Source organism: Leopardus geoffroyi, chromosome C1 (genome assembly GCF_018350155.1).
Source record: "Leopardus geoffroyi isolate Oge1 chromosome C1, O.geoffroyi_Oge1_pat1.0, whole genome shotgun sequence".
NCBI classification, from domain to species: Eukaryota; Metazoa; Chordata; class Mammalia; order Carnivora; family Felidae; genus Leopardus; species Leopardus geoffroyi.
In genome coordinates this window covers 174332996-174354366 of record NC_059328.1, presented here as the reverse complement: position 1 = coordinate 174354366, position 21371 = coordinate 174332996, and the positions used below count along the sequence as shown (strand labels likewise).

Below are 21371 nucleotides of genomic sequence, written 5' to 3'. Positions count from 1 at the left end.
GTCACGATCTCATGGTTCAAGAGTTTGAGCCCCTCATCAGGCTCTGTGCTGCCAGCTCAGATCCTGGAGCCTGCATTGGATTCTGTGTCTCCCTCTCTCTCTGCCCTTCCCCTGCTAGTACTCTGTCTCTGTCTCTCTCAAAAATAAACAAAATGTTTAAAAAACTTTTTAAAATACATATAACAAGTCTACTGATCATTATCGACTAGAGTCTAATATGAATTCAGGGTGATAAAGTGATAAGACTGGTCAGACAGGTGGTTCTCTGGCAATCTCTACCACGAGAAACATCCAGAATGAGGCTTTCAGCTTCACCAAGGACCCTAGAAAAGACTGAGGATGACAGACTTTAGATCCTTTAACTTTTGCATCATCTTATTTGATAAAAATAAAATAATAATAATGGTAGTAAGAAAGGTTTTGGAGAAGTAGTATTGTGGTTATGCATACAAACTTTGGAGCCAGAGTGCCTCAATTAGAATCCCAGTCTATTTCTTTTTTCTTTTCAGAGAAACTTATTATCAAAATGTAATTTCTTGGGGCGCTTGTGTGGCTCAGTCAGTTAAGCATCCCAGTTCAGCTCAGGTCAAGATCTCACGGTTCATGGGTTCAATGATTCTGTGCTGACAGCTCAGAGCCTGGAGCCTGCTTTGGATTCTGTGTCTCCCTCTCTCTTTCTCTGCCTCTCCCCTACTCACGCCCTGTCTCTTTCTCTCAAAAATAAAATAAACATTAAAAAAACTTTATTAATGCAATTTCTTTAAATATATACCCTTCTCCCACCCTCTACCCTCTCTGGGGAGGAACAGAATATCCCCAGGAGATTCCATGTATAAAGTCTTATATGGTGGGGGTGAAGTATAAAAATACTATTAACAAAAGGGAAGAAGGTACCTGTTGCTACCTTAACCTTCGGAAACCCCCAGCCTCCATTACCACATGCCCCTTTTGCTCCTTTAGATTTGAGTGTAGAATAAGCCCTTTCTCTAGAGGAGGACTCAAACCCAACATCATCATTTATTTCTTTGTAACATTCTCATTTAGTTTTGGGGCAAGTTTCATTACTTTGTGTCTCATTTCATATCTATAAGATCTCACCTATATGGCTTGTTATGAGGATTAAGAGAGTTAATACTTATTAGGGGCATCTGGTTAAGTATCCGACTCTTGATTTGGGTTCAGGTCATGATCTCATGGTTCCTGGGCTTGAGCCCTGAGTCAGGCTCTATGCTGACAGCACGGAACCTGCTAGGGATTCTCTCTCTCCCTCTCTCTCTCTGCCCCTCCCCCACTTGCCCTTTCTCTCAGAAAAAATAAACTTAAAAAAAAAAAAAGAGTAAGTACTTATTAAAACACTTAGTGCTTGGCACATGATAAGCACTCAGTGTACAGCATCATTGTTATTAAATGAAACTTCACTGGCACTCCAGTATTAGCCACACTTTCCTATATATATGGTAAGTATTAACAAAGTGTTTATCATATCTGATAGACAACCAAGTACAGCACTCACAATATGAAATTTCTTCAAAAAGAAAAGAAATAAAAGTAACATTTCTATCTGCAGATTCTTATTTAGGATCCAGGGTTGCAATGGAGTAGTTTGATTATAACTGGGTGAAATTCAACTTCTCTAAAAGTCTATGTTTCCACAATAGAGTAACACTTTTCATAGCACACAATTCCAACAGAACTCCCTTTTGGACACACGAGGCTGATACTTTTGGGTTTCTCCCAAATTTTATATACATGACAACACCAAAAAGTATGCATCTGTGTGTTTGTGTGTATGCCTAAAAAGAGTCAAAAAGGCAGGAAATTATATTTTCATTTAAATATATTTGAAAGTGCATATTTAAAAACTGTCATAAGTACTTGTTTATTAAACTCTACTCAGCTGTCTACTTGCCTATAGCAATCACTTGATTTTAATTTCTTGCACTTATTTTCCAAGGAATTCTAGAATTCCATTCAAAAGTATTTAAAAAACAGATTTAGTCTGTTATTGGCTAAACTTTAAGTAGCTCCAGCACCGAGTCCATCAGAAGACCAATGTTGATTTTACAAAATATGATTTTACTCACAATCTAAAATTTTAGGGGGCATTAAGGATCATCATATCCAACTCCTACCATTTAGAAATAAGAAAACTAACACTCAGATAGGCAAGTACATATTTCGAACTCAGCCGGATAAATTATCGGCAAAGCCAGAGCTACAATCAAGCTATCCATCTTTCTAGTATAGTGGTCCTCTGTGATAGGCTCGCAGAATGGATTTTTCAAAAGCATCACTAGAAGGTATCTAATTCAAACTAAATGGGAATCCCACATTTCTCTTTTCATACTCTGATTCACACAAAATCTTCTCTGAACTATAAGCTAAAACAAAACTTCCACCTACTTTGGAAAATTTGGCTTTTGTAATTCATAGTCATCTTCTATAAATTGATTTCAGGTATATTTTTAATGGAAAGTACACTTCTCTATAAAACTCAAGTGTTCCCTGGGTTATTTTTATTGGAAATGAAATAACTGGGATTTAGTTGAGCTGAGTATTAAATATTAATTGTTCTTTTTCATCAATATTTCATTATAGTTGCAAATCTAGAATGAAATATGGCCAGACAGCTGGCAAGACTGCAGGATATTTTGCATCATGAAGAACAAATGTAACCACCCTCTGGTTTCTGAATAAATAATCTCATAAGTACTAAGTTCAAACAAAAACAGAGAGAACATCCCCCTTGATCATAATGGTTAAATGGCTCATATTTCTTCTATTACATGTTAGCTTCACTGAAAAAAAAAAGTTACCTTGCATGGTTTAAAATTCAAAGGCTGTCAATATAAAATGATAAAAATTAAACTATCGAAAAAGACATCTTCAGAAAGAACTGAGAGCCTTCGAATTATTAACAAGCCACCATAACAAAGTTAGGTGATAGAAGGCTGCAGAGAAATGTATGTGCAATGTCATCCACATCCTGGGTCAGGGTGTGCACTGGGGCTGTGCCTGACTAGCATGAAATAGCCAGGTTGCAGCTGCCTCTCAGCTGGGAGCCAAAACACTCAACAAACCAAAAGAATTCTCTGACACATGATTAAAGATGTAGGAAACAACATATGTATTCAACCTTCACACTCCCCCAAAGCTTCACTAAAATGACCCTGATGGTTTTGCTTGGTTTTGTTTTTATAAACAAACCCACAGGTTAAAGGAGAATGTCGTAAGAGACCAGAGCAAGAAGATGATGAAGGCTGGAAGCTGACTTAGCAAAGCTGGCGACAGGCAAAGCCACGAAGCAATTCAATTGATACAGTGAGCACCCAAAAGGCCCAGAAAATGATACTAAGCCCATGGTGCAATCAGACTACACTACTGCAGGTTAGAAGACTGTAAGAAGATTTAATGGATAAAACATGCAATGTTTGAGTATTTTGAGAGATTTACACAACTCAAGATGCATGTATAGATTTCCTTACTTTAAATCATATAAATAATCTGATAGCATGTCCAATCTAGGAAAAATAAAATACTCATTTGACCTAGAACATGAATAGATCATTCCTAGTGGACAAGACTTAGTTTTTGTCCACCCTGAGCTCCTGTGTCAGGCCAACCTTCATTTGGGGTATCACATGTCTTATATTGAGAAAATCTGGGGACACTATTTTTCAATAGCCCTCACCCCAGGGGTGTGCTCATGACCCATGTCCAGGCAAACCAAACTCTTTATCTCCAGAATGAAGGAACAGTGTGAGGGAAAGATCACAAAGGGTTGGAGTCAGCTGTACATGGAGCAGCAATTCTGCAAAGACAGTCAAGTAGGCCTGGTAACCGGGTGCCCTAGGATTCCTGCCTTTTAGAACCTAATTCTTCAGCCTTCCCTGGGATCCTATGAACTCCCTGCATCCTAATACATTTTATGTAATTATCTAAGATCTGTTCCTGTTGCTTGCAACCCAACGCTTTAACTGATCTGGGTAAAATTTATCGTGAAAAGTAAACGCTTTATTGAACAAACTTAATACTTTACAGATTCATCCGACATCATGCTATAAAAACCTCAGAGTTCACAGAGCTTAATCTTTTCTTATACACATGAAAAAAATTAAAAGAAAGCGGAGATCAACAGACTAGAAGCTTTTTCCAACATCATACAGTCTGTAAGTGGCAAAGTTTAGAATAAAATCGAGATCTAGTGATATCAATTCCAGTTTGACTATTTGGATTTTTTCAAATGCCTTTTGTTTCATTTTTACAATACCTCTAGTTCCTGGAAGTGGAGCAGCTATCCAGTAGCCCAAACGTGGTGCATCATATGTCCAGACGAAGTGATTGTTATGTTCCTTGACCATTCCCTGGCCATGATTTACCCAAGCACCTAAAAAGGTAAGTAAAAAATCCCAATCAGTTAGTGTATAGATCTTTACGGCTGATAGGAGTTTGCTGATAGTCATGTATAGACGTTTTTGCAGAACTCTTTCAAAAATTATGAAGACTCTGGCAATATATTATCATGAGATAATACATATTATATCAAAATATAGTTTATATTGTAATATATACAATGGGATGATTTGAATGATTGTTATGACTAAAGGAAAGAAAATCATTATAAATAAACGAAGAATGTACACATTATTTAGAGAAATCACAACCCTCCGAATAATGTTTAAATTGTACATATTGAGATAGGTTTTAAGGATGTGAATAGTGAAATTCAAATTTATCAATAGGTGGCTATTTGTCACCTGTTCCAGGATTCTGATTAAACACTTGTAATATATGTTTTATGGCCTCATTAATTGTTTTTATTAAATACTGTTTTGGTCTATTACTGTTGGCATAGCTCTTTTAGAACGAAATTTTTAAGAATGTTTTTAAAAATACTATCTAAGAAAATGCCACCCATAGAAAAAAATTCAGTAAAACCCAGATCTTTTATAAAGTTCAGCATAACAAAGTTTTTTATAAGTTCAGTGTATATTTGTACTTGGTTTATTAATTCACTGTAATGATATACCTACAACATGTAAAACAGTATTTAATAAGGTAGACAAACTTGAAATGACAGAAATGGATCAACTTACTGGTTTTTAAATAGTCATACAATTAAGCGTTATATATCGAATATATGAATTTAAAAATTTTGTTACTGGAGGGTACAAAGCCTCTGTCAGGACGAATTATCAGAAATCAGAACTCCAAACAGATATTCTTTAAAATGTTGTTTTAAAACAATTCTTTCATTCAACAAATTAGGAAATTCAGGCCCAAATAAGTGATTTGTTCAAAATCACACGGCTGGTGGGGTGCCTGGGTGGCTCAGTTGGTTAAGCACTGGACTCTTGATTTCGGCTCAGGTCATTATCTCATGGGTTCGTGATCGAGCCCCGCCTTAGGCTCTGTGCTGACGTACAGAGTCTGCTTGGGATTCTCTCTCTCTACCCCTCCCCTGCTTGTGCTCTCTTTCTTTCGCTCATGCTCATAGTAAATAAATCTCTCTCGCTCTCATAATAAACATTTTTTAAAAAAAAATCACACTGCTGGTGAATGGACTAGAATCTAGGGCTTAGAGCTCTTAATCCAATGATTACAATATATTATATTTGGTTTTAGTCCCCAGTCCTTACACAGAGCTTTGGAAATCCTTGGAGTTATCTATGTAATAAAATGCAATGTTACCTATGGAAAGAGTACCTCTTGTAGTTCCTAACAAGCCACTTTCAACCACACCTGAGTTCATGTTAATGAGGTGATTTTTGGAAAGTCCCTGTGGATTGGGCTGGTTGCCAGGGAAACCCACCAAGTGATTAGAAGGTTGGAATTTTCAGCTTCACCCTACTCCTGCAGAAAGGGGAGATGGGCTGAAGATTAAGTTCAATCACCAATGGTCAATGACAATCATGCCTACATAAAAATACCTGAACTACAGGGTTCGAAGAACAGAGCTGGTGAACACATGGAGGTGGTGGGAGGGGATGCACCCAGAGGAGAGGATATTCTTCTATAATAAACTGATAATATAGTAAGTAAACTGTTTTCCTGTGAGCTGTTCTAGCAACTATCAAGGTTGAGGAGAAGATCATGGGAACCTCCAGTTTATAGCCAGTTGGTCAGAAGCACAGATGATAAACTGGACTTGTAATCGGCCTCTGAGGTGGGGGTTAGGGGACACTCTTGGAAGACTGAGCCTTTAACCTGTGGAATCTGATGCTAATTCTAGGTAGGTAGTGTCTGAATTGAATTTTAGGATACCCAGCTGGTAGAGAACTGCTTGGTGTGAGAAAAACACCCCCACATTTGGTGACAGAAGTGCAGTACTGAGTATAGAATCACATTGAGAGACTTTCTCTTACAACTATCCTTTTTACTTATATACATGTTTTTAAAAACAGTGGCAACTATATATTATTGTTTACATTTTGTAGTAAACAGGTATTTGGATTTTTTTTTTTTTTTTGCCTAACTACCCTTCCAATCCAACTGCAGTGAAATCTCATTCCAAATCTCTTTTGAAGGTTAACTGCTCCATATTCTCAGTCCACATGATTAGTTTGGGCCTCCAACACAGAATCTTAAGCCTAAATAAATCTGTACATTCTATTTGCAGACCACAAAGGCTGGTTCGGAGATGGGCATGAAAATTCTATAACTGCAGTGAATCCAAGAGCTTGTGCAATTGCTACTGGGGAAAGAATCTCTTTCCATTGGACTTCAACCTGTGTGTCAAGTCAGAACACCTATACTCTCTTCTTGCCACTCTGAAGGTAAATCTTATCCCAGAAAGGTATTAACACAGAGAAAACATGAGAGAAATCAAATCCTGTGAAACTGTCTAGGCTCTGTATCTTGACTCATCCAAAACAATTGTGGATCATATCCCCCGCCCCCTCCCCCCTTTTTTAGTAATTTAAAGACACTCCTCTTATTTACATGGAAACACAAGAACAAAACCAAGGGAAGCAGAGAAGGAAAAAGTACTTCTACTTAGGAGACTAAACTCAGGACCAAAATTGGTACCTGAGATTTTTTTTTTATAATAACCACTCTGTATCTTAATAGCAGAATGTCGTTTATTTTCATGAAATTAACATACATTTCTTAATTGCCTTAACCAACCTTTTAGATATAAGTTCATATTGCTTATCAAAACAAAAACCTAGAAGAGTAGAAATAGTTTTTTAAAAATTTATTTATACTTTTCTGTTAAAGATCTTGGGAAATATAAAAGGCAAGGGAGGGGTGACTGGGTGGTTCAGCCAGTAAAGCACATGACTCTTGATCTCGGTTATGAGTTCAAGCCCTATGTTGGGCATAGTGCTTACTTCAATAAAAAAGGAATGTGAATAAATAATACTATTCTTTACATGTAACATATTGGCATCATTTTCCCCACAATTGTATTATATTAATCAAAGTGGGGCCAAATTCTGGTCATTGATAAAGTGCTTAAAATTGTAACATTACTGATTTAGTGCTCTACTAAAGATAAATCATTCAAATATAAATGATATATTTTAATGTTTTAAATAAGACATATTAATTTTTAATTATTCTATAGTCAGCATATAAAAATTTGCCAATTATACCTCAATAAAGCTGAAAAAATCTTTAATAGTAATATGGAAACCTATCTTTAAGATCAAACATTCAAACACCCAAAAGGAAAATATTCAGAGTATTTTCACATAGCTCACATACCTACGTTCATATCAAATGTCCAGGCAGGTATCTGATCCCCTGCACTTACATCATTTGTATGTATAAGGGGGAGAGAAACTTGAATAGAGCCATCCACCTTTAATTCTTTTCCTCCAGAATATATTTTCACGCATATTGCAGCAAGAGGAGTCAATTCAGTACTTTCAAAACCTAAAAAAGAAGACAGTTTATTAAAACCATATGTAAAATACACGTTGTAGTTACATATTAATAACAAAGTAATATGGGCCTAAAATATCTAATTCATTTATTTCACCTATGGTTATCCACTTTAATATTAAATAGATACTGGGTCCTCATGAAAGAATTATAAAATATATCATAAATATAGGTTATACTCATGTAACTTGACAAATCAACATGAGCCCAGAGATCTAATTCTTTCAGAGTCATGTGATTTAAGGTCACCAGAACCTAATTCAATGTTTTAAAAACCTACAAAACAACAGCAAAAAAATACAGTTCACAAGTGTCCTACCCAAATAAAGGTTCTACCACCTCAAGTCATCAATGCAGATTTGGGTCTATAAGCCAGTCTCTCCTGTCCCCAAGAGTGTCTGTTTCAAGTACAAGAACCAACAGACTGAGCTGTGTTCCTTGAAGTTACCTCGTGGAAAAAACATTCTGATTCAAAATGCAAATTTTCACAGGTTTGACAAACATGAAACAAAATCAGCAATATTGTTTGCTGATAAAAGTAATAAGCTTTGATATATATTTGATTAATAGCATAACTGAAGGAATATAAACAGACTAAATATTAATAATACAATATTACTTAGACTTCAAAGCTTGAAAGTAGGGAAATGAGATTACGAGAAGAATTGGTTATAGGGTTTTGCCTAAGGTTTTAAAGTATAATTATACATACAATTTATAATATGCCTTCTTAAACATCAGGAGCTACCTATATTTCTCTATTACTGACAGGAAAAGAGTAGAAAATGCCTTTGTTTTGTTTTTAAATATTAGCGATGCCAAAAATAATCTATACCAGAATATTTATAATGAATAAAGTAATATGGTTACAGATGTTAAAATATAAATTTTCTAGAAATAATTTGATAATTTTAGATTTTCCAAGTAATTTACTAACACATTAGAAAGAGTTGACTCTAGTGTATTTATTATATATAATTTGCTCTTTGTAGATAAACCTGAATCTTTGAATAAAAGCTAGAGTTTTGTTCATCATTTAACAAATATTTATAACAGAGCCCCTATTGGCACCACCTACTCATCTTGGTTCCAAAGACACAGTGAGTACATGATCTCTTGAGATATGTTTTTCGCAATCTGCATTACCATCAAGAATGCTTTTTTCCATTTCTTTGCTCATTGTCAATTTTTCCTCCACCTGAATGTAAATGTATGGTAGAAGCTGCTTTATCAGTGCTTTAAGGAAAATCTGGAAAGGCAATGTAATTGCATGGTCATAAAAGTTGCCTCTCTAAGGAGGGGACGTTTGAGCTGTGGCCAAATGATAAGATGCCATCCATACAAAGACCTCAGAGAAGAGCTTTCCAGGAAGAAGAAACAAGTGAAAAACCCCCAAATCAGAGGTGACCTTGGCATGTTTAAGAATGAAAGAAGGTTGGAGGGCAGAGAGGTAGAAATAACAGAGGGCCTTCCAGGCCCTGGAAAGGAATTCTCATTATCACTACTACTATACCTGGTGTGTATCTTCACCTGTCAGAGCAATTACTGGCTTAATGAAAAACTTCAATGAAATAGAAGACAATTAGCCTTGGTAAACTTCTTGAAACACTAATATAAGATAAGCAAAGTAATGGCATACATATTTTGTAGACCAGTTACACTAGTACAAATCCAATGTAAGCACAAATAAATTATTATGCAATCTGTAAGTAGTTATAATTTCTTATGTCAAACTGTTCAGTAAAGCCAGCTGGCTTTCTGAGGTGCCTGCTCTTCACTCCACTCCCACCCCTTGGTTCTGTGCATCAGTGGCTTTACATCCTAAATGCAGCTGAAATTATGAGATCAACTCCCCACCATGTGAGATAAGGCCAACTCAACTCAAAAAAGAAGGAAAAGAGAATGGCACAAGAGAAAAAGAGACTAAAAGATAATGATAAGGATGCAACTTGAAAAAAACTTTTACTCACAGACCACTAGAACTATCCAATACAATAGCCAATCCAATACAGTAGCCACCAGCAACATGTTGCAATTTAAAGGACGTTAGTGTTTTAGTTCCTCAGTGTACTAGTTATATTTCAAGCGCTCAACAGACACATGTGGCTAGTAGCTACCATACTGGATAGAGCAGAAGAACATTGTCATTGGCGGCACTGCTCTAGAACTTTTAAAATGTTAGCAGCACTCTCAGGATAACTGAAACAGTGAATGAATAGTCTCAAAAGCAGGTGGTAGAGGAATGCTGGAAGGAAGCACCCATTATGTCCCCTTCCCACTGGGCCTAATGAGTCTTGACCATAAAAACTCCTCAGGACCACATGAGCTTCATTTGTGATATGGTAGACTGGTCCCATCCTTGTAAATGTTTTTATTTTGAGCATCCTATAACTTCCATCTGGAAAATTTCGGCAGGTGTCTTGATTGGCTTCTTCAAGAAGCTAAGCCTGAGATATCATTTTGGGAGGAAGTACCCACCATTGAGGGAGTGGAGACATATAAAGAAGAAGGAAGACAAAAAAAGATTATTAAGGAACAGATATGTACTCTCTTTGTACTCTTGTCTATTAGTTGAGAGCTTGCCCTAGTGAGGGCCTCGCCTGCTTGCTGGACCACGGAATGCCTTTAGGCAGAGTCACAGATGTGTGCAGCAGGAAACACAGGCCCATAACAGAGGAGGGATAGTCATCTTGCTGGAGCACCAATAGCATCGGCTACAATAGGTAAGAAAAAAACCCAAAACTAACCAAAACATCTATACACTTATTACTCTAATTTCTGGTTGTTCCCTAAATGAAATGGAACAAAATTTGACCTAAATGAAATCATCAAAATTATAGACTGAGGTGATTTTTTTTTTTTTTAATTTTTTTTTCAACGTTTTTATTTATTTTTGGGACAGAGAGAGACAGAGCATGAACAGGGGAGGGGCAGAGAGAGAGGGAGACACAGAATCGGAAACAGGCTCCAGGCTCTGAGCCATCAGCCCAGAGCCCGACGCGGGGCTCGAACTCACGGACCGCGAGATCGTGACCTGGCTGAAGTCGGACGCTTAACCGACTGCGCCACCCAGGCGCCCCTAGACTGAGGTGATTTTTAAAAACAGTGGAGTTTCAGTTATATGTTGCCACAGGTGGTAGAAATAGTGGAACAAAGGTGGATGTACAGAGAAGAGAGATTTTATGGGGTTTATTCATGGGTATATTAAATAAAATGTAAAAGCCCATCATCCTCTTACCTGTTAGGTTGTGACAGCCCAATACTGTGTGTGTATATATATAGAGAGAGAAATACATATATATGCTGCTGAATCTGGAATACAGCTGACCCTTGAATACCATGGGTTTGAACTGCACAGGTGCACTTACGTGCATTGTTTTTGATAAATGCAGTACCGTAAATGTATTTTCTCTTTCTTAGGATTTTCTTAACACTTTCCTTCCTCTAGCTTATTGTAAGAATACAGTAAATAACACATATAATATACAAAATATGTGTTAATTGACAGTTATTGGTAAGGCTTCTGGTCAACAGTAGGCAATCAGTAGTTACATTTCTGGAGAATCAAAAAGTTATATGAGTTTTTTAACTGGGGGGAGGCAATCTCTACATTGTTCAAGGGTCAACTGTATATGTTTTTTAAAAACTTATAATTTTAATAACTTAGAATATCAAATTTATTTAAGGAAAACTTCCAGTTGGTTACTCCCATCTATAAACTTTTTATGTCTAACAATTATTGACAGTCCTGATTAATTTGATAACAATAATTGAAGGTCAAATTCTAAAAACACGTATAAACTTCTTTAAGTCAAATTTTCATTTTTATGTATTTTTTTAACCTGCAAAGTTATACAGTATCATTACTATTTTCTTTGGATAGAAATATCCTGTACATTAAATTTTTCATTAATTTAATATAATGTATGCAGAAGATTATGGTATAATTTTTCTTTCACTGGATGAAAGGAAATTGCCTTATAACATTTTAATAACTAGCTTTATATACTGTTTCTTTTAAGTATTATTTATATAAAAGCTATATAGTACCTGATTTATTGAGCATAATTCCAGTTGTATACAGGAAATTGTCCACTTTCAAAAATTGTTGTAGAACTGTAAGATAGCCTGTTACGTTGCTAATATGATGGTTGTCAGGTAGTTTAATTAAGGCTTTTGAAAACTGAACACTTGGTTGAGATTTGGCATCTGGAAAAAGGAAACTTCATTAACAAATGGACAAAACAAATGCATATTAGGCATAACATCAGCTCAGGACATTTTACGTTAACATCTCCTTGTAATTAATATTTTAAATTCTGAATTGAAATAAGAAATCTTCCTTTCTTTAGGTCACGCAAGGCACCTTTATCCTGGAGACCACTTGATTCTACTGCCCAGAATTTCTTCATCCTTTTTGGGTTTTACTCTAGGAAACTGCATTCCAACCATTTTAGCCCATTTGATTCACTTGGGGTTTCATTTCTGTAACACAAGCTAATGGTGCATGCCAGAATGGTCTGGAACCAATCCAAATGTCAGGTATTCAATTGATAAATGTTATCTCATGTTAATAACTTTGAATTGACTATCCTTTAATATAACTTACAAAGTGAAAATTCAGTGATAGTATTGATATTTCTGTAATCAATGTATTTTTAACAATTTAAGGGTCAACTCTTAAATCCTTGAAACTCATCAGAAATATCAGCTATTGCTTTGGACTTTAAGGTTGCTGACAAAGACAAAAGCAATCAGTTCAATTATTAGAATTTTTAAAGTGTCAGTTTCTAAATAGTTACATCACAAAACATGACAAAAATGTAACATAATTTTCAAAATCAGTGTATTGTTTACATATGAAGCTAGAAAAACTAATACCTGGAAAGTAAGAGATATAACTAAAAACAACACATTTATATTATTCTTATTTGGTTAAATTGAGGGTATAATCTAATACCTTCTGATCACTTTACAAGTACTATCTACACCTTACTCTGTTAAAATACCTGCCTTAAAAAAGTGCTGTGGAAATATTTCACATTAATAGAGCCTGAGACATGAAAACTGAATGTAATATTCGACCCTAAACCCGAGTGACAAAAAAAAAAAAAAAAAAAGGCGCCAGTGGACAAAATTGGAATTTGGATGGTAAGTTATCCTATCAACATTAAATTGGCTGAACTGTGTTGTGGCCACTTAATATCCCAAATCTTAGGAAGTGCATGCTTAAGTATTTAGAGGTAAAAGGCCACGATGCATGTAACTTACCTTCAAATGGTTCAGAAAAAAAGTAGGCATACCCAGAGCACAAATACACATATAGTAAAGCAAATGGAATAAAATGTTATCAATAGCTAAATTTGAGTAGAGGTTATACAGGAGTTGTCTCTTATCCTTGCAACTTTTCTATATTTTGAAATTATTTCTGCATTTGAAGTTATTTTCAAATATAAAGTTAAAAATATACATGTGCTTTAATTATGCTGAAGCCCCAAATTTCTTATAACTGAAAACATGTACACTAAGTAAAATGTCTGTCTGAGCCTCTCTAAGGTTTTGTACATTCCTGAAGTTTCTAATTTCTCCTGCTCCCTTTTTATCACAAACACACACAAACCTAACACATTTTCATTGTACAAACTAAACACCTTTCTGATCAAATCCTGGAAGAAAAAATATCAATGTTTTATGGAAGTTGAGAAGTGAGGATGTGTATCTTCCAAGGAAGGATTTATCATCTGCAGAAACACCCCTCCTTTCCTGCTTAGCTTTTCAATGGGTCAACTCTTAGGACACTGAGGTAGTAAAAGGAAGCTATCTGAGAACTCAAGAGAGCCCACAGTGTTCTCATGGAGATATAGACAGTATCTCCCAGATAAATGAGTGCTCACCATTGCTGTGTAAAATGCAAAGGAGTGGCATATGGACATGTTCACACTAATCTATTTCATATATTCTGGAGGAAATTACAATTTGTAATGGGGTTTGAAGAAGACAGTATGAAGTAGGAATGTGTCAAAACACAACCTTAACAAGAAGATGCTGCTGAAGAGGGACTGTTTTTACTAAGGTCCCAGCAGCATAACGTGTAGCCTTTCTCTATGGTAAATGGTTCCTATTTACTTTTTATCCTTCTGCACACCATGCCACATGCACCCATCCTGCCAGGCAGAGCAAACTTGCAACTCAAAATTCTATTAAATCTATTAGATTTCAAGAGTAAGATTCTGGTAATTTCCTCAGTAAATTAATCACACACTGGTTTAATTTTTTTTCCAAATATTTTCTTTAATATTTTTGAAATAAGATAACTTCTGAGGGGCGCCTGCATGGCTCAGTCGATTATCAGACTTTGGCTCAGGTTGTGATCTCACGGTGAGTTCAAGCCCCGCATTGGGCTGTGTGCTGACAGCTCAGAGCCTGGAGCCTGATTTGGATTCTCTTTCTCTCTCTCTTTCTGTTCCCTCTCCCACTTGTACACACACTCTCTCTCTCTCTGCCCCTCCTCCTGTCAAACATTAAAAAAAAAGATAGCTTCTGAAAATGAACTTTCACAATTTCTTTTTACCATGACTCTTATTGGACTCTTACTTTGAGGATTTTCTGCCTTTACCAATCAGTCATTACTATTATGCTTTAGTCTTAAACATTGATTCCCCAATACAAAAAAAATAATTTTTTTGTCATCGATAGAGGTTTTATATAACATGCAGTAAAAGAGTGCAAAATGTGGGGGTTCCCCTAAGAACTAGTTAAGGAAGATGGCAGGGGGGTAAAGGTCATGCTGGAACTGTCATTTCAGGGTTGGTAAAGCAGAACTAGAGGTCATAGTTTAAATCAGACTCCAAATAAAGCTTCCTGTATCTGGCCCATGGGATATGCAAGTGGGGTAAATCCCACCTGCTATGGGAAGACCTTACCCACTCTCAGGCCCTTCCCACTCAGGGATGGAAGTGCCTGCAAATTAGAGAGTCCCAAAGTTCCAACCTTTTCCTAATTTCACTGACCACTAAAGCTCAGTGAGAGATGTAATTTGGAAAGAAGCTCAGAATCTCAGTGCAGTCTTTCGGAAACTCAAATGTTCCTACTGGGGCCAGGATGCTAAAATAGTAGAGAATGATTCCCACTATACAAACCCCCATATTGTTGTTTGACAGTGAAATAAGAATCAGTTAAGATCAACTTACAGCAGTACTAATCATCCTTGAGCAATTTAGACTTTTCTCCAAGTTACAACTACCATGAATTCATTAGTGAAGAACTACAGTAACATAATTAAAGTGATTATCACTAAGTTTTTACCTACAAGTTGAGAAGAAGTGTTGTACTTACCAGCTAATTTTCCAGTAATTAAAACAGTGTCTTCAAATAGCCATATATTTGCTTGGCTTTGCGGGAACAGCGAAAGTGTAACTGATGAATATACTGTGAAATATAGGACAATTAAAATATTTTATTGAACGTGGGGAAAAACTAGGTTAAATATAGTCTGTTCCAGCAGGCCCTAAAAAGTGGGAAGGGTGGGGGGGGGGGGGGTGGGGAACTGTGGAAACAAAGGAAAAATAAATGTAAAATACGATGAAGGGGAAAAAAGAGTATCACAGTAAAGTCAGGGGAAAAAAGGTCAGGCATCACTATTTTACTAATCCTTTCTATTTCCAATAGTTTGTACCAAAATTACTAATGATGTTCTATAACCCCAGACATGTATTGTCAGATTAAATGCTTGAATAATCCTCTGTTTTCTCCATACAATTGTTACTTGTTATTTCCTTATGATTAAAATAAATAAATAAAACTTTGGCTCTACAATTCAAGGTTCTCTAAGATAGAGACTACATGCACTGATGTTTTTTTAACTTCCTGCATAAGGGCACAACTCTCTTCACCACACAGTATGGTTTGCCAGCTCTAAGTTGGCAGAAGAGGAAACAGTTTAATGCATAACAGAACAAATTATCCACAGGCAGTCATTGGTAGCAATGCAGGATGAGGCCAAATCTGCCTACAAGAGTAGGTACCTTAAATAACGGGTGGGATCAGTAAGTGCAGATGGCCTGAAAGATAACAAAATTATTTCAAGATCAGAAGTGTGTGGGGGAGGGGGGGAAGGGGAGACCATTTTATAAGCAAGAACAGATCAAATAAACTTACTAAAAATGAGTTCTCATTTGATAGCTCTCTTCTATTCGATACAAGCACTTAACAGAAATAAAATCCTAAATCACTTAGGACAGGATAAAATACATTTGCATGGAAATATGTTTTAAGATATTTCAAAGAGCTGTAAAGACTGATAAGAGGATAAAACACAAAAATATATGAATGGGTGTAAAATGAAATACACCATTTTCCTACAATAGGAAAAGAAATGCCAAACAAAAGTATAATTTCAATTCAGAATACATTGATAGCTAGACTAATTAGTGGCTTTATGAAATTAGAAAGTGTCAGGGTAGTAGCTTGGACCTTGAGATGATTATAAGTAGGGCACTTTCCCACGTTTGGATACTTTGTTAAAAGGGGGGGGGGGGCAGCCCTCACAGCTGAAGGTTATTAAACCTGAGGAGAATCTTTTGAACTTCACTAAAACTTATATGTGGATTTCCTTTCACTTAAAAAAAAGGTTTCTCATTATAAAAGGGATGAATATCCACTCTAGAAAAGTTGAGAAATACAGAAAAAAAGTAAGAATAAAGTGATGGCCCTCCCAATCCCATGACAAAGACAATCACTATTAATATTTTGGTATATTCTTCCTGGCTTTTTCCTGTGATTTTTTTAAAATAGGGAGTACAGGGGCGCCTGGGTGGCTCAGTCGGTTAAGCGGCTGACTTCGGCTCAGGTCACAATCTCGCGGTCCGTGAGTTCCAGACCTGCGTCGGGCTCTGTGCTGACCGCTCAGAGCCTGGAGCCTGTTTCAGATTCTGTGTCTCCCTCTCTGACCCTCCCCCATTCATGCTCTCTCTCTGTCTCAAAAATAAACGTTAAAAAAAATTAAAAATTAAAATAGGGAGTACAATATTATATGCGGAATATTTTTACCCTGTTTTTTTCATTTAAGATAAAATAAGCATTTCCATCCCTCATTAGAAACTCTTCCTAACATTGTCAAGGTCACTTATGTCTTTTCTTGAAATATCAAGACTTAACCACTGTACTAGTATATTTAGTTTTCATTTTTACCATTATTGCAAAAAATAACATTTGAGTCAACATTCTTATGTACAAAGATCTGTCAACTTTAGTTATTTATATATCTATTTTTAGGATAGACTCTTAGCAGTGGAATACTGGGTCAAAGGTGAAGATTTTGAAGACTTTTGACACACATATTTCAAAATTGCTAACCAGATATTTTAAAAAAAAAATTTTTTTTTTCAACGTTTATTTATTTTTGGGACAGAGTGAGACAGAGCATGAACGGGGGAGGGGCAGAGAGAGAGGGAGACACAGAATCGGAAACAGGCTCCAGGCTCTGAGCCATCAGCCCAGAGCCCGACGCGGGGCTCGAACTCACGGACCGCGAGATCGTGACCTGGCTGAAGTCGGACGCTTAACCGACTGCGCCACCCAGGCGCCCCCTAACCAGATAATTTTGCTGACTTGTACACCCACCAACCATGTTCGAGAAAGCTCACTATACCTCACTCTCTCAGTACTATGTTCACTTTTAAAAAACTTTTCTAAGGTGAAAAATCTAAGAAATGTGTATGTCTTTGGTACAGCAAATCTGAGACTATTAGGAAAATAAAACTGTCACATCTAGTAATCTTTTGTTTTTCTGGTTTTGAAAAATTCCAGGTAAGGATTTTGCCCATTTACCTTTAGTTAGGACCTGAGTGTTTTTTAATTTGTATGAATTATTTGCATATTGAGGCTATTACTCTTTATTGTCTAATATTTTCCTATTTTTAGACATTTTTTGAAATATAATTGATGTATGACTTATTAACTGCAGGTGTCAATATAATGATTCAATATTTATATATATTGCAAAATGATTACCACAGTAAGTCTGGTGAATATCCACCACCTTACATACATTTTTCCCCCTGTGATAAGAACTTTTAAGATATACTCTCTTAGCAACTTTCAAATATAGAATACAGTATTATTACCTATAGTCACATGCTGTATAATACCTTTGTTAAAAATAGTGCAATCTACCTTTTACGACATCTTTCATTGCTTTTACGTTTAAGCTTTTACGTTTATAAGGCCTTCCTTATAAAAAAAAAATCATTCTTGGGGCACCTGGGTGGCTCAATCAAACGTCTGACTTCAGCTCAGGTCATGATCTCACAGCTTGTGGGTTCGAGCCCCATGTCGGGCTCTGTGCTGACAGCTCAGAGCCTGGAGCCTGCTTTGGATTCTGTGTATCCCTCTCTCTCTTCCCCTTCCTCCTCCCCCCACACACTGTCTCTCTCACTCTCAAAAATAAACAAACATTAAAAAATATTTTTTTAATCATTTTTATTTTCTTGTACTTAACATAATTTGATTTTCCACATTTGAACTCTATGAGCAATATATCTGGAATATGAATCCAAAATATCCTAATACTACTTTTTTTCAGCCTCTTCTTAATGATTTATACTGGTACCTTATCATAGATTACATTTTCTTATACATGCTACTTAGTATCTAATTTGTATCACAGTATTACAGAATTTTAATTGTGTAGCTACATATTATTTTAGTTATATGAAATGGCAAATCACCTCTAGTAAATCTTATTTTAAAATGATTTCCAGGTTTTTATTCTCCAAGAATTATTTTGCCAAGTTTTTTAATGCATTAAATCTATAAATTAGGAAGAAGTGAAATCTTTACAATATTCAGGCTTTCTAAAGAAATACAATGCATTCAATTTATCCAGGGTTTTAGTTTTGTTTTTGTTTTTGTTTTTGTTTTTAAGGTCAATCAGTAACAACATTTGTAGTTCTGTTTCCCCCAATATATGGTTATTTCACACTTTTTGTAGGTTTCCTGCATATTTTGTTTGTCCTTGTTGTTTTGAAAGGGATTTCTTTTCATTGTTTTTCATAACTGGTCACTACTTCTGGTATATAAGAATATGTATTGACTTGTACCAATGCTAATTCTATACTTAGTAGTTCTGTCAAATTCCATTAATTCCATTAATTTTGAGATTTTTAAGATTCATGCTTTGTAATTTTCCAGGGATATGATAACTGGAAATAGTAATGTCTTTGATTCTTTCTTATACTTATCCTCTTTTTTGGTCTGTTGATATATTTTTGTTCTGATAAGAATCTATAATGTAAAATAATATGGACATCTGTGTTCCGTTTCTTATTTTCATAGGATCACCTCTACTATTTTTTTTTTTTAATTTTTTTTTTCAACGTTTATTTATTTTTGGGACAGAGAGAGACAGAGCATGAACGGGGGAGGGGCAGAGAGAGAGGGAGACACAGAATCGGAAACAGGCTCCAGGCTCTGAGCCATCAGCCCAGAGCCCGACGCGGGGCTCGAACTCACAGACCGCGAGATCGTGACCTGGCTGAAGTCGGACGCTTAACCGACTGCGCCACCCAGGCGCCCCACACCTCTACTATTTTGTAGTCAGGTATGAATTTGAGATATTTACCATGTTAAGGGTATCTTTATGGTCCTAGTTTTTAAAGAGCTTGTTCTTAGTTGGGCATGGATGGTCAACTTGTAACATGCATTTCAGAAAATTATTGATGCTATCTGATACTTCTAAAGTATTCCACTAATATGATATGTAAAATTGACAGTGACACATTTCACATCCTTATAATCCTGCAAAGAAGAAAAATCCTACTTGGTCTTAACAGAATGCTATATTTAAACAATGGTGAAATTCTTTTGTATTATTCTGTTTAAGATTTTTGTATTTAGAGTTATAAGTAAGATTGGTCTATAAAGGAGTACATGTGTATATGAGAGAGAGCACATATGAAGGCATTTAATTTTTCATTACCTTTGTTAGATCTCAGAATCAAGGCTGCACTGGTTTTATAAGATGATTTGGAGTATCTTTTTTTAAAATAGCCTTTTGCGGGGGCACTTGGGTGACTCAGCCAGTTGGGCGTCTGACCGGCTCAGGTCACAATCTTCCAGTTCATGGGTTCAGGCCCTGCATCGGGCTCTGTGCTGACAACTCATAGCCTGGAGTCTGTTTCAGATTCTGTGTCTCCCTCTCTCTGCCCCTCACCTGCTCACACCCTGACTCTCTCAAAACTAAACATTAAAAAATTTTTAAATAGCCTTTGAATCAATTTATTTTTATTCAGAACATTTATCCATGGTTATGGTCTACCTCATCTAAAATCAATATAGTCATTTATATTATCACAAAATTATTAGATTTTTTAAGATTATTGCTTTGATACAGAACATTTGATTTTTTAAAGATTTTATATATTTTTTCTTGTCTTTTATTTATTTGTTTAGATTACAAATGCATGTATAATTTATTTTGAAGAACTAGCATTTTGTCAATTCTCTCTACATTTTCTAATTAATGTCCATCTACTTTCATCTTTATTTCCTTTTTCCCATCTTTTAGTTTCTTTCATTATTTTTCTAATTCTAATTTAATGAATAAGTGTGCTTCATCTCCGTCTTCTAAAAAAAAAAACTAAAGCGGGGCACCTGGGTGGCTCAGTTGGTTAAGCGGCCGACTTCGGCTCAGGTCATGATTTCGCGGTCCGTGAGTTCGAGCCCCGAGTCGGGCTCTGTGCTGACAGCTCAGAGCCTGGAGCCTGCTTCGGATTCTGTGTCTCCCTGTCTCTGACCCTCCCCCGTTCATGCTCTGTCTCAAAAATAAATAAACGTTAAAAATTTTTCTTTTATAAAAAAAACTAACGTATATAAGACCAAGAATTCACCTCAGACCTTTATATTCCTAGTCAGATTTTTGAGTCATGATTTTATTAAATCTCATTCACATGAGTCCTAATTTATCTAATTCATTTTTCATTTTCTTTCTCATTCTAAACTTGAATAAGAGTTCAAGAATTCAAATGTTTCCAGTATGAAACCAAATTAAGTATCTAAATTCTAATAACCATCACACACACACACAAAAAAGATTGATTACCTAAGTATCATCCTTCCAATCAGACTTGCATTCTAGTATCTTCTATGGCCTGTACTTCTCAATATCCAATTAGTCACACTAAGTCTTATCCACTTATTTTTTTTCCTCAGATTTATTGAGCTATACCTGATATAACTGTAAGTTTAAGGTGTATATGATGATTGGCACAGTAATTACCAATTCTTCCTTCAGTATGCCTCTTATATTTACCTCCTCCCTTTCATTCCCTCGCTTACATCAGACTGTTACTCTCCACCAGTAGCACAACCACAGCTTTGTAGCAAGGCTCCCTGAATCCATTCTAGCCCTGTTTTTGGCCTAAACATCATACACTGTTAAGTAAATTCAGTTTCCAAACAACTTACAGTTATTGTACTCAAGA

The 21371-nt window shown here is 35.9% G+C and overlaps 1 protein-coding gene and 2 long non-coding RNA genes across 3 annotated transcripts in view; 2 read left to right on the top strand and 1 right to left on the bottom strand.

The window, feature by feature from the left end:
- LOC123599193 overlaps window positions 1-4141 on the top strand; it is a 62559-nt gene extending 58418 nt beyond the window's left edge. The window contains exons 2-3 of the long non-coding RNA XR_006713030.1: window positions 3214-3387; window positions 4042-4141. This is a non-coding gene — a long non-coding RNA (uncharacterized LOC123599193). The remainder of the gene's footprint in view (window positions 1-3213; window positions 3388-4041) is intronic.
- Window positions 1-21371, bottom strand: part of FAM171B (family with sequence similarity 171 member B) — a 67874-nt gene that overhangs the window by 5947 nt on the left and 40556 nt on the right. Inside the window, exons 3-6 of the mRNA XM_045480448.1 lie at window positions 15226-15318; window positions 11941-12099; window positions 7711-7881; window positions 4271-4387 (exon numbers count right to left, since the gene is read on the bottom strand). Coding sequence (XP_045336404.1) covers window positions 4271-4387; window positions 7711-7881; window positions 11941-12099; window positions 15226-15318 — 540 coding nt within the window. The remainder of the gene's footprint in view (window positions 1-4270; window positions 4388-7710; window positions 7882-11940; window positions 12100-15225; window positions 15319-21371) is intronic.
- LOC123599194 lies at window positions 10503-13376 on the top strand. The gene is made up of 2 exons (XR_006713031.1): window positions 10503-10613; window positions 12243-13376. It is a non-coding gene; the product is annotated as an uncharacterized LOC123599194 (long non-coding RNA).